The 12,537-nt window shown below is 30.9% G+C and overlaps 2 protein-coding genes across 5 annotated transcripts in view; one reads left to right on the top strand and one right to left on the bottom strand.

Moving 5' to 3' along the window:
- Positions 1–460: 460 nt before the first annotated feature.
- On the bottom strand, positions 461–9,020 carry LOC127698624 (AP-4 complex subunit sigma-1-like). Of its 2 annotated transcripts, none has more exons than XM_052202184.1 (6): positions 8,980–9,020; positions 5,699–5,841; positions 3,892–3,978; positions 3,454–3,522; positions 2,654–2,665; positions 461–1,582 (listed from the first exon to the last, which is right to left on the bottom strand). In XM_052202184.1, exons 2-6 carry the CDS (start codon positions 5,831–5,833, stop codon positions 1,457–1,459), a joined length of 429 nt encoding a protein of 142 aa, XP_052058144.1. In that variant the 5' UTR covers positions 5,834–5,841; positions 8,980–9,020; the 3' UTR covers positions 461–1,456. The 2 variants fall into 2 exon arrangements, with proteins under 2 accessions (XP_052058144.1, XP_052058143.1); XM_052202183.1 differs by lacking the exon at positions 8,980–9,020 and adding an exon at positions 8,912–8,973 and having other exon boundaries at positions 462–1,582.
- Positions 9,021–9,049: 29 nt separating this feature from the next.
- The window catches only part of LOC127698603 (striatin-3-like), a 55,708-nt gene continuing 52,220 nt past the window's right edge, over positions 9,050–12,537 (top strand). For all 3 annotated transcript variants that reach the window (XM_052202144.1, XM_052202143.1, XM_052202142.1), the window contains exon 1: positions 9,050–9,308. In XM_052202144.1, the coding sequence (XP_052058104.1) occupies positions 9,105–9,308 (204 nt within the window). In that variant the 5' untranslated portion in view covers positions 9,050–9,104. The remainder of the gene's footprint in view (positions 9,309–12,537) is intronic.

Genomic DNA, 12,537 nt, shown 5'->3' with positions numbered 1-12,537 from the left:
TGGGACCTTGTAGTATAATTTCAGAAAGATCCATACACTTACACACAAGTTATTGTCATGAAACTAGAAAAATGCTTGTTTTTTGTCCGTTTTTTGGCCCCTAATTCCTAAAATTTTGAGGCAATTACCCCCAAAATCAATCCTAGCATTCCCTTTGTGATGTGGAACCTTGTGGTACAATGTCAGAGAGATTCATAAACTAACACACAAGTTATGTCTGGAAGTTACAAAAATGCTTATTTTTGGCCCCTTTTTGGTCCCTAATTCCTTAACTGTTGGTACCATAACTCCCAAAATCAATCCCAACCTTCCTTTTGTGGTATTGAATCTAATGGTAAAATTTCATAGAGATCCATTCACTTAAACTAAAGTTAGAGTGCAAAAACCAATGTGTCTTCATACGACGACGACAACGACGCCAATGTCATACCAATAAACAACCGCAAAATTTTTCTGCGGTCGTATAAAAACTGTAACTCTAGACATGCCCTACATCATTCTAATGATTAAAAAAAATTATTTGAAAAGAAGACGAATACCCTTTTTATTTTTATTAAACCCTAATTACATTGGAAAAACTAAAACTGGAACCAGCAAGACTTTCTTACTTTAAACAGATTTTCAAACAGAATATTTTTTTGTTACTGAGCATAAGATGCAGTCTTTTCTGACACTAATTTCATCTCCAATTATCTCTGCACTATCCTGCAATTGAAAAACTTCAAGTTGTATGTATATATCTGTATATAAATCTTTCAATGTAAATATATCTTTGAACTCCTTTGTATCCAATAACTCAGAGTACCAAAGTCTAAACTAGTTTGCTGCATTCAGATATGTTTTTTCTCCATTCCTGTTTCTCTTATCCAACTGTGAATGTCCACTATTTCCTTATATCCTGGTTATATTGTGTGGTATCAAACAACAATAGAGCAAAATTCTAGCTTAGTTTGCTGTTTTCAAAAATAGTTCCACTAATGTTTATTGATCTACTGTGCCATTTAATAGTTTCCAATTACTACAGCAGAAATTGACTTCTACTGCATACATATTTACCAGTTCATTCTTTAGGTTTCAAATATCCAGTCCATAATTACATTAAAATCATAATCATAGTTTAATCTGTTTTCAGTGATGTTTTTCCATAATTCTTCATTTGTATACATCATGTTAGTGTAAAATAACTATGGAGTTAATAAATAATAGGTCAAATTTCTACTTTCAGTGATGTTTCACTACTTATTATCTCAAATGGTTATTTCCTTGCTTCACATTAAGTCACTCCATCAGAATAAGCATTACAGATGAGTGTTTTGCATACTGAGATGTTTCCCTTCATGCTTGTGAATCTGTTTTTTTTCCCACCAAGTTAGCTCAAATAAATGCAAATGAACCAAATCTCTGTTTAGGTTGCTGCGTTCAGAGATGTGACCATCCATACATATTTACTTTTTGATTATTTCCTAACTGTATCCAATAATTGTAATGGAGCTAGGATTCTACTTTGATTAGTTTCTGAAATGTGCCCTTCAATAATCATCTCATCCAGAATCATATAAACTTTGTCCATATTTAATATAATCTGTTTAAAAAGTTAAGGATCATAAATAACAACACTACTGGTTCCTCCTGTCAAGCAAATTAATCATTACATAAGCAACTGAATACAGTTTGATAGAGGTAAACCCTTTATCTTCTTAGGCCTCACAAAATTATTTTGTCTAAGGGCACCTAACATTACATAAGTTGCATGAGAATTTAGAATTCTCAATTATTTTAAACCAGATGCACATTCCCCGTTTTTTTATTTGATTGAAAAGATGATAAAATCAGAAATGAAGTGGTCCTGAGAACCATAAATCTAATTTTAGATTGTCATAGTTAATTGGTTTAATATTTCACCGAGATCTGGAAAACTGCAGGTTGTAAAATTCAAACCTGTGCAAGACATGAAAAATCTATAACATGGAGTAGGACTTCTTATCTTTGATGAAGCTTGTTTGAATCAAAGAAGATTGATTACATCATGAAAAGGGGAATGCACAGTTTTGCTTTTAAAAGGTATTTTGTTTAGACTGCGAGCCATATGATACATAATGGTAATGTTACACAGAATCTTTTAACTTTTTTTATACTGAACAGAACAACAATTAAAACTGATTTTCTTCTTAAACTGATATTCAAAATTTTGCAGGAAAAAGGTTGTTGACTTGCCTCATCACAGATTGAAAGAAAAACCTTACATTCTGAAAACTAAGAAGTGCTGCATCCATTGACCTAGAATAGAATGTTTTTAAGACTACAAATTAACAAGAATGTTGGCAATGGACATACCTTATGAGGTTATATACAATAATGATCATTACTTTATATGTCATTCTGACATTAGTGTATAGAGTTACCTGTACCTGAGTCAGTCCTAGGTCAGACATTTGTCTTTTCAGAGACAGGACTTTTCAATTTTGAATTACAGAAGTCAAGGACTTCCCATTCTTTACACTGATGCTTTATAAGGACCTTTGACTTTTTTAAGGAGGACTTTCACTTTCAAATGGTCCTGGTCTTTTTATAATTTAAAGCAATTTTGAACCTCTGAGTGTAGATTAACTGTCTATTCAGTAAGCTTCTATCATATATGTCTATCAAAGGATACATCTGCTTCTGACTGAAATAACAAAGTAATCATCAAGTTAATTTATACTATTTAGCTATGAATAAATTAAAAATCACCCATATTAACTTCTATAATCATGTCACATGCAAACTTTACTAAACATCAGTAAATGAAAGAAATCATACTCAGTGCCACACTATTTCAATTAATAGATTAAAGCCCCCCTTCTTCAGTTTTTCTAATAATCTAATTCATCTAAGATTTTCTTAGGTATAGCTTTTTTCAAAGTAGGAGGTATGAAAAAAGGCATAACATTGCACCTGACATTACAAAAAAGTAAAATCCTTCCATCCTCTCAAAATTATGTTAATTTCATTGATAAATGAATAAGATAATATATTCTGGTCTATTTCTGAAATTTGCGATGTTACTGTGGCCCTAGTTACAATACATAATTGTCATGTTTGATCAAAAATGGAAAACTAACAAACAATTTAAATAAAATCAAAAATGAGAGACAGTTTTTGTAAATGTAAACCTTTATTTAAATACCCGGTACATGTATTTAAAAAATCTTGAAAGTAGTGAAACTGCTATTCATGCTAAATAAATAACTGTTTCATGATTTGCTTTTGTAAATCATTGATGTTACAATCATGTTTGTCTCACAATTAATTTTATAAGATTAAAAGTACATATAATGGTGGAAAACATACACCTTACCTTCCAATAAAACACATCTTCCTTTCCCAGAATAGTTATAAACTCTTTTATAATAGTTTTTTTTCTATTTTTATGAAGTTATTTTTAGAGATGATTTTTTTCTGTGTACAACTTACCACTTTATTCAAATACTTCATCAATGTTTCCACCAAATTGTGTAGTAATTCCAGGACAGCTAATTCATTCTATAAAGCAATGTATAATTGTTTATATTGCAATGAAATATGAACTAAAAAAATTCTATTCATCAAAAATTAATAATAACAAAACTAGGAACTAACCATTTATAAGTAAAAAAAACCTATTGATTGTTTAGTCATTAAAAATACTAAATTTGATCTCTGCTGAGTCTGCCCTCTACATTCAGGACAAAAGCTTTCTTCAGTTTAAATGTAACTTGAGCATATGACCTTAAAAAAAAGTATGGTTATACCAACAGCATCATTCGAATAGTTTATGAGATGGTTACCAACATGCTCCCAACAAGCATCTAATAATTTTATAACAGATTTCAATTCTAAAGAAAAAACTAACAATTCCAAAAATTGTAATACCTCTTCTTCTGTAATTCCTGCAGTAAAAACCAAGTTACCATAGTGACGGTATACTAAAATGTAATCTTTATAGTCTATTATTCCTTCCTGGAATTGAAATTTTGATTTTAAAGTTTATTATTATCTTGGCTTTGTGTGTATTTCCTATTCATCAATATTAAAGAATTTGAAAATGATTCCTGCATTTTCAATTTCTCAAATTGTTTTTGATGTCATATCTAATAGCTCCTTCGATGACTTGTTTAAGATAAATGCACAATTTTTAATTGTGCTTGAAAGAATATATAATTAATGAGGTCGACCTGATGTGGTATGTTGTACTGTGCTGTATTTTTAGCAATTCCTTTTGTCCCATTTATGTATTATACAGATTAATCAGGTGTTCTTTTTTACTGCTAATCATATATTACTATAAAATAAGAAAATATAGTTTTGGTAAATTGATTAGTTCTAGTTTTGTGTATTGCCAAATAGAATGTTTTTATAAAAGATAATCTTGTGGCAATTGAGTTCAGGAAGTCTGAAAATAATTTTCTAAAATTTTAACAAATCCAAACATTCTGAGAATGATAGATCTAAAAACATTAGCAAGTTTTGTAAGTAAGAAATTCCCTGCCTTAAATGAAATATGTGAAAATGGTACATCCTTTACTGACAAAACTAGTTAATATGAGTCCAACTAATGTAAAATATAGGTCATAATGACCAAATAGTATTCCCAAACTGTTTGATAATATGATAGAAATTAAGAAAATATTATTGATATATCAATTTTCTGCACATTTTTCTTTTTGTATTAAACAAAGCAATTCTAGTCTTTAACTATCTGTGAAGCATCCCCAGAAATTATTCAAAATAAAAATTCAGCTAAACCAAACTATGTACACATTACTTTCAATTATAAACTGGTTCAATATAAAATAACTTGAAATAATCAAAGTACTATAGTACTGAACATCGGATGACTGCAAGTTCTTGTGGATGGTCACAAGCACTTGTCTCAGAAAAAAAATCACATCTCTATACCTGAAAGTGAGGTTAATATACAGAGATATATTTTTTTCTGAGACAAGTTCGTGCGTGGATGATGAATAAATGACAGGGAATTCAACCTCACTGTAATAACTATTATATTGTAGTGATACAAATCAGTATACACTGCCACGTTTGTTGTTATATATCATGTATATTAATATTTGTATACATGTAAATATAATTTTTATCCATTTGGATATCATTCTATTCTAATATTCTAATAATAGTGCAGTGCAAGTGCATGGTGGACATTCTTCTGTAATAATATGATTTTTCTAATAGATTGGATTTGAGTAGGCATTCATATTTTCCCGCAAAACGTTCTTGAGATATTCTTCCGCATGCGTTAACACAATTTTTCTGTACGTATGCATAGATATTAATGATTTTTTACTTATATATATATATTTTTAACGACAAAACATTTTCATATTATTAATTTATGTTCTAAAAAAAATATTTTATTTTGCACTTGATGATGTCCGTGTATTTATAGATCAGTTACCAGTCAAAAACGAAAGTAACGCAAGTAGAAATCTCTGTGGCAACAATACATCGGAATGCCCTCACAGTCACCACGATGTAAAAAATTTGTCCTAAACATTAGCATTGTGACTGATTTAATTTCCATGAGAATCAGGTATCTTAACTTTTCTTTTGAGAGACAGTGGTTTTATAACACAAGGTCTCACATTCAGATTTTAAAATTGTATATAAAAGTATTCATTTTTAAACTCTTTATTAATGTATTGTATTAAAATGGATACTTTACCTGTTTTGAATGTGCTAAGCAAGCATTCGAAACATCTTTTTGAACTGTTAATCTTTGAGATTCTGGAGGATTGTCATAAAATCTAACAATTCTTGGTTTTCCAATTTTGTTGAAAAGGAAAATGAACTTAATCATAATTGTACCTAAAAAGAAGAATACAAGAGCTAAAATTTCATCAAAATTTAAAAATAAACTTTATATTGAACATTATTTAATATATAAGAAAAGAAAATACCAAGTGGACAATCAAAAAACCATAAGTCAAGGTCAGACAAACAGATGCCAACATCACCAAAAGAAAAAAAGATGAACACAGAAATAACAAATAAATGTATATATTGGCAGAAAGGTTATTTCAGTCTACAAGCAAAAGTTGCACTTCCCAACATTTTGACTATGATTCAATGACATCTTCTGACAAATACTTTAAACTTTGTTATCCAATATTTCCCCCAAAAATCACATATAGATGTCAACTGACATGAATTTTGTCAGTCACCTCCAGGAAATACCCTCACTAAAATACAATTTCTTCAATTCTCTGACAGGATTGGATTACCTGGGATATATGTACCTCACCCTCAATATAGTCAGTAATGTCAACTTTTGTGTGTTGGTTTGTATTCAAAAAGCAAAATTTCTCTCTGATATAATGAAGTTTGACATGTTATATAGACTGGAAATTTAAAAAGTGGGCATTTCATAGACCTCATCACTATTTTGAATTCGGTGACCATTTGACCGATGATATTGAATCATTTTATTATAGACATCATACAACAATCAGTTTTGCATTGTTGTGTCAAACAATTTTCCTAATGACATAAAACATCAAAAACTTTTGACAATGTCTGTGATATTCAGTAATTGTGGGAAATAAAGGCAATGAGGTTATAAATTTCCAGTTCTTCTGCAATTGCATATAAAAAAATTAACTCCAAAACGTTTTTCTTCCTTTAAAAGAGAAAATATTTAACTTTGTTGAGGATAATTTATACTTCTTATTGCAAGTGACGTTAAATTCTTGATCTATTTCAATTCACAGTAGGACTTAAGATCCTCTGCCTCTGTATGTTCAGACAGAAATATGTTAAGTTTGGTTCATCTGACAAGAACTCTTATTTTCTTGTTACAAATGGCAAAAAATAACATCAAATTTGTATTCAGTGAAAATTTCTTCAATTCATAACAGGAGTAACTTTCCCTTGTATCCATAAATTATCACATCACAATCAAGACTGTTGTGACCCTCTGTTCATTGGTAAAAAATTCTATTATCAGACTATCATATTGTCGTTAAACGAACTTTTGTTTCCCTTTTATATACATGTACGTAAAAAGAGTATTTCCTAATATAGGTTTTTGGTTAAAGGATATTAAAAAAAAATGAATTTTTGATAGTAAATGGTCCAAGAATTTGAATTCATGTATTGAAGAAACTTGGTGCAGACCTCAATATTGTATCAGTTGACCTAATGATATTTGCATGATATACATGGTATATATATATATAATCACCCTTTCTTTATGTTCCAATTTCTGTTGTGAAGCATACAATTATTTGGAAAACATTAAATTCTGCATGAGGGAAAAAGGTCATCATAACATTAGAAAACAGATTAGATGCTTCAAGTTATTGGACTTTGAATAAAATGGGTTTGGGTTAAACTCTCTATAATTGACATTATTCTTAAGTTTGTTAAATGATTAATAAATATGTTCAGAACTTTCAAAATATTTATTCTGATTGAAAAATCTTTTAATAGTGAAAAAGCTCACATCACATTCCCCAATATAAAGGGGAAAAGCCAATTGTGACCTGATTACAGATTTTTCTGTTCAACTTTAAGAGGAAAGTAATGCCCTTTACCGTCAAATGAGCCTCAATTTTTTATCGCCATTTTTGAAATCTTTTTGTAGCTACCGTTAGCCTCAAATGGAGTAAATGTTAATCCTTAACGTTATTTTAACAAATATTTTACTGTCATTCGTCATATGGGGTACCCCATTCCTACCCTCCTATAAGGTATGATTCTTTTCTGTTATGATTTTAGACATTAATAGTACTGTGTCTTACACAAATCAATCTTTTCCAATTAAGTGACTTTGAAATTAACAGTGATTTTGTGCATCCCAAGTGATTTACTGGATTTATCTTTATCAGGAACGCTCAAACCCAAAAATACAAAAATCTTTGTTGTATATGAGAACCTAACATGTGAAGAGCTATGTATGACCAAATAGGACTAAAAAATAGCCAAATCATCTAAGATCAACTTTGCGTGAGGAAGAGTGCAATGGCTTATGGAATATTTTATTCCAAATAAGATTTCAAATGGCTAACTAATATTTGATTCAGCATCCTCAAACCAACTTAATTTCTTCACAAATTTTGATCTATATTAGCAATTTTGACCTTGATCATAGACATAGCAACATAAAATTGAGAAATATTATTTTGATATGAGACCATAAAGACAAGTAAGGTTGCTATCTCAATTATAGTGTTTTATTTAGTATCAGCAAACCAATTGCCTGTACAAATTTCTGTCTCTTTATTGTAACTAGTACCTTGACCTTTGACCTGATGACCTTTTAAACAACAGGGATCTTTCTCATAAATATGTGACCATATATCAATGCATGGGTAAAATCAGAAATAAAGAACGTGCGTAAGCAAACTGAAACGAAAATGACTGAATGACTGACGGGAAGGCCAAACAACTATTATATATTACGTTCACATTCATACATTTTCCTGTACATTCCGATATCACAATGCTTATATTATTACTTCACAGTAAGATTCTATTGTTCAATGACATCATTTACAACGATTAATTTCAGGTCATCCAGCGTGACTCATTCAAGAAAAAGAACTCGAAAAATTTGTCTATATATCTGATTATGACACCACTACATTAAAAAAGGAGTTGAGATATATACCAACAGTGATTCCATCATCACCCAAAATAACTCAACGCCTTAAATGGCAAATTTGTTTACTCCTTGCTTCTTTTTTCCAAGTTCATATTACTATAAATATTGTTTCATTATGTTATTATATATCTAAGTAACAATATTAATATAATTTTGTATGAATCATTGATAATTATTGATTTAATTCATACTCTTTGGGATCGATTAATTGACAATAAATTATTATTTTGTAAAGTATTTCACAAAATAAGTATGTATTCAGTTTAAAAGTACTGTTTTGGTCTGTTTAGAGTTTTTTGTCTGCAGAGGCTTTTTCGGGTGGGGTAATGATTTTTTTTTACCAACATGATTTCCATTGATAGGAAAGAAAAGTCCAGACGATTCCCGAATGCAAATTTTGCGTCACTGACAGCTGAAGCGACACCTATCATAATAAAAATGAAGAAAATGGCGATCCTCTGAAATAATGATTAACGATAGTGAAGGACCACAAAACGGAGGGTCACTGGGCCCTGTTTCCGGAGCAATAGGCATGATGACTAAACAGCAAGATGAATCTATTCAACGGCCACAGTATTCTATGCCTGGAATATTGCATTTCTTGCAAACAGAATGGTCCCGTTTCGAGATGGAGAGATCGCAATGGGAAGTTGAACGTGCAGAACTCCAAGTGAGCACTAAGCAAAAAAGCATTTGACGCAATTTATCAAACCTTTAATCTTTTAACTATCAGATAATGGTTAAGTTATGGTTGTTATTAAACAGATCTCATGCAAACATCCGTATAAATATCATATATCCCAGGACGCCATTTTGCTGGAATCAATATGGCGGCCAAATTTGACATCTGATTCACTTATTCACTGTGACAGTGCCATTAGTGGTCTTTCATAGAAGCATTGCACTACTCATGTGAAGTCTCGTTTTAATGCTTCCCTGTTTGGGAGTAAGCAAACACATAATGGTGTTCTCTCAACATTGCTCTCACAACACACTTTGTTGTTTATAAAGAGCTCATGCTTATGTTATTGTCCCCAGTGCAGGGATATAGAAATACTGTTTTTCTGTCTTATCATTCTTGATACAATGATAGTGCGCTCACTACAATTCTTGCAAGGTTTTTATGAAAACTCTTTAACGTGGCTGGTGCTACTATAAGAGATCACGTAGCTGAAGGTTATTGGTGCATGTTTGTTTTATTTATCAACATGCTTTTCGAAAATCAAGTTTTGTGATTATATGCTTTATGATCTTTTACTCAAAAATATCCTGTAAAGGAATGAAAAACTAATTATGATTGCCTGCCATGTTGTTTTAAAGGTCTTTCAGTACATCATTTGTACATTATGTCAAATAATTAAATAGGTGTGTTTCCAGTTGTTTGGCCTTAAAAAATAGGGTTGGTACCTTTTTGTTTTCAATGAATGAGTGGTGTTCCGATTATCGGATAAAATAACAAAAGATCAAACATGAACGAATAAAACTGCAGATATGGAATTTATGCATAAAACATTTACAATGTGGCTGCATGTGGTAACAAGACATTTCGGCACCCAGACAAATCGGCACCCAAGTCCGAAGACATTTCGGCATCCATTTTGGACATTTCGGGACCAAGACAATTCGGCACCTCATTTTTTTAAATATATATATTAGGAAACATAAAAGAATTGTTACCGTAATATTATAATCCGTTGATAAAATATGCAATAACAAAATTTGAAATCATCATTTAATTAAATCCTAAAGGATTGTGTATGAATAGAAAAACATCATTTAATTAAATCATAATTGATTGTTAGATATAATGGTGTTTGAATAAACATCATTTAATTAAATCATAATTAATTGTAGTTATGCATTAACCCTTTCGGCGCCATAACAACATTTTTGTCGCTTTTTAACAGATCCCACAAACCATTAAAAACGTATATAAAAACATCATTTCACTGCCGAAACCATTATAGGTTTGAAGGAAAATAACTGACATGGTTCTGTCATACAAGAATAACCCTAAAAGCCCCAAATATATATTGAATTTTTGTGGTTGAAAACAATTTTTTTAGAGGTAAGGTGCACATTTTTACACACGCTATACACCAAATAATTGTATCAACAGGCCTCATTTAATGACAAAACTGATTTAAGTCGGACAGGTATTTAACACAGCAAAGGATTTCTTAAACCTGTACCCATAATTGTTCTTTACTGAACTTAAGTTCAAAACACTTAAATATTATCTGTAAAAATCGGCTTAATTTTATTCCATAAAAGGGTCAAGACAGTTTGAATCACAGATGAACATCAAATTTACAAATTTAGACATCAAATGTTGCATAAAATATAAAGATTTGGCGAAATTAATGGAACTTCGCATGCCTTTGACATGTAAAATATTGACTTGAATACCAAAAAAAAAAAAAAGAAAGTAAAAGATCAGTTAAGGCGCGCTATATGAAAAAAGGAAAAAAGAAGCAAAACTGATGTTAAAAGTTAACTACTACTGGTTTAGTCAGACCATTGACAATCCTCAAAACCAAATCGGCAAATCAAAATGAAGGATAAGTCACACAATTGTAACGTTAAAGTAAACTTATTTCAGATTATACATTATCAGAAAAAAGATAAGTAATTATTGTGAATATTCATGAAATATTTGTCGCTGAACGTAGTTGTCATTCGACTTATTGCTCAATCAGTTGAATCTTTGGTGGTTAAATCATTACAATGTTTTATATACTAGTATCCCGATTTTTGTGGCGATGTGCAAAGTGTTAAGTCGGACTCTACATCGATGGTGCTTTAAAAAATAAACCAGACCGACGCCAACAATGAAGAAACTGAGAACACTACTCGTCTTTTAAATCCCTTGATGATATCAAATCTTGCATGGTCCTTTATATCAAGATACAGTAATTGAGCTATATTTTCTTCAATATATCTTTATTGTTTGTAATATTTATCGTGTCATAAAAACCTCATTTATTTCCATATTGTCGTTTTTTTTTTTATAGTATTCCAGAAAAAGAAATAGAAATGAAATAAAATAACTTCGATTACAAACGCGAACATATAAAAATCACTGAATATACGCAAGGTCCGCTACGTGTACTCAAGTTTAAAGGTTTGTCCCGAGGATGTTGGAAATTTCCCCGAATGTACGAGATGTCTTATAAATCGAATAAGGAGGATAACGTGCATGTGCTTGTAGGTAATGTGTTGACGTTACGTTACGTATCGTTTATAGTAACGTCATCCAAATATGTATGGCAACGTAACAATGTGAAAAAACAACGTCTCGGCGCTCAAAGGGTTAATCAGTATTTTTTGTATAAATCTGATAATTTCTCAATAGAGACAAATGAGAGATCAAAAGTGTATAGCTTGTGTTTCAGCTTGTGTTCTCGTTTGATCCTTACATCTGTAAAGACAACACAATACCTGAAAACTATATTTTATTGTTTTAATATTAAAACCCATAAACATAAAAGCGCGTGCAAGCCATAATGAGTAAAAACCCAGAAACATATGTAACACTCCCAAATGTGTCCATCCCCCCAAACGTGTCAGATTCCCCCAAACGTGTCCGTAATATTCAATATGGCCCAAACGTGTCCGATTTCAAAACCCCCAAACGTGTCCGATAATAATTATTCGCCAAATCGTGTCCACTGTTAAACGTCAGAACGTCTCACGTCTTTTAGCGCCAATACATGTATGTCCTAAATAAAATCAATAACGTTTACGGCAATTCTATGATGGGGAAACAGTTGATGAGGTAGTAATTTATTAGCATTAGTTTGTTCAATGCCTGTTGTTAATGATTATCATAATTGCAAATTTAATATGTAACATATGAATTAACTTTTGAATGAATTTGCTTATTGTCCAGTTGCAAG

Source organism: Mytilus californianus, unplaced genomic scaffold (genome assembly GCF_021869535.1).
Source record: "Mytilus californianus isolate M0D057914Y unplaced genomic scaffold, xbMytCali1.0.p SCAF_4, whole genome shotgun sequence".
Lineage (NCBI taxonomy): Eukaryota > Metazoa > Mollusca > Bivalvia > Mytilida > Mytilidae > Mytilus > Mytilus californianus.
The sequence above is the reverse complement of the archived record's forward strand: the minus strand, read 5'-3'. Positions and strand labels throughout refer to the sequence as shown.

Bases quoted from the DNA above. Each gene is read 5' to 3' on its own strand.
- LOC127698624 (XM_052202184.1), bottom strand. From the start codon at position 5,833: ATGATTAAGTTCATTTTCCTTTTCAACAAAATTGGAAAACCAAGAATT. The intron at 3,979-5,698 runs GTAAAGTATCCA...TTTCAATTCCAG, and splicing joins GCTTAGCACATTCAAAACAG to GAAGGAATAATAGACTATAA. The intron at 3,523-3,891 runs GTATTACAATTT...ATTGCTTTATAG, and splicing joins CAGGAATTACAGAAGAAGAG to AATGAATTAGCTGTCCTGGA.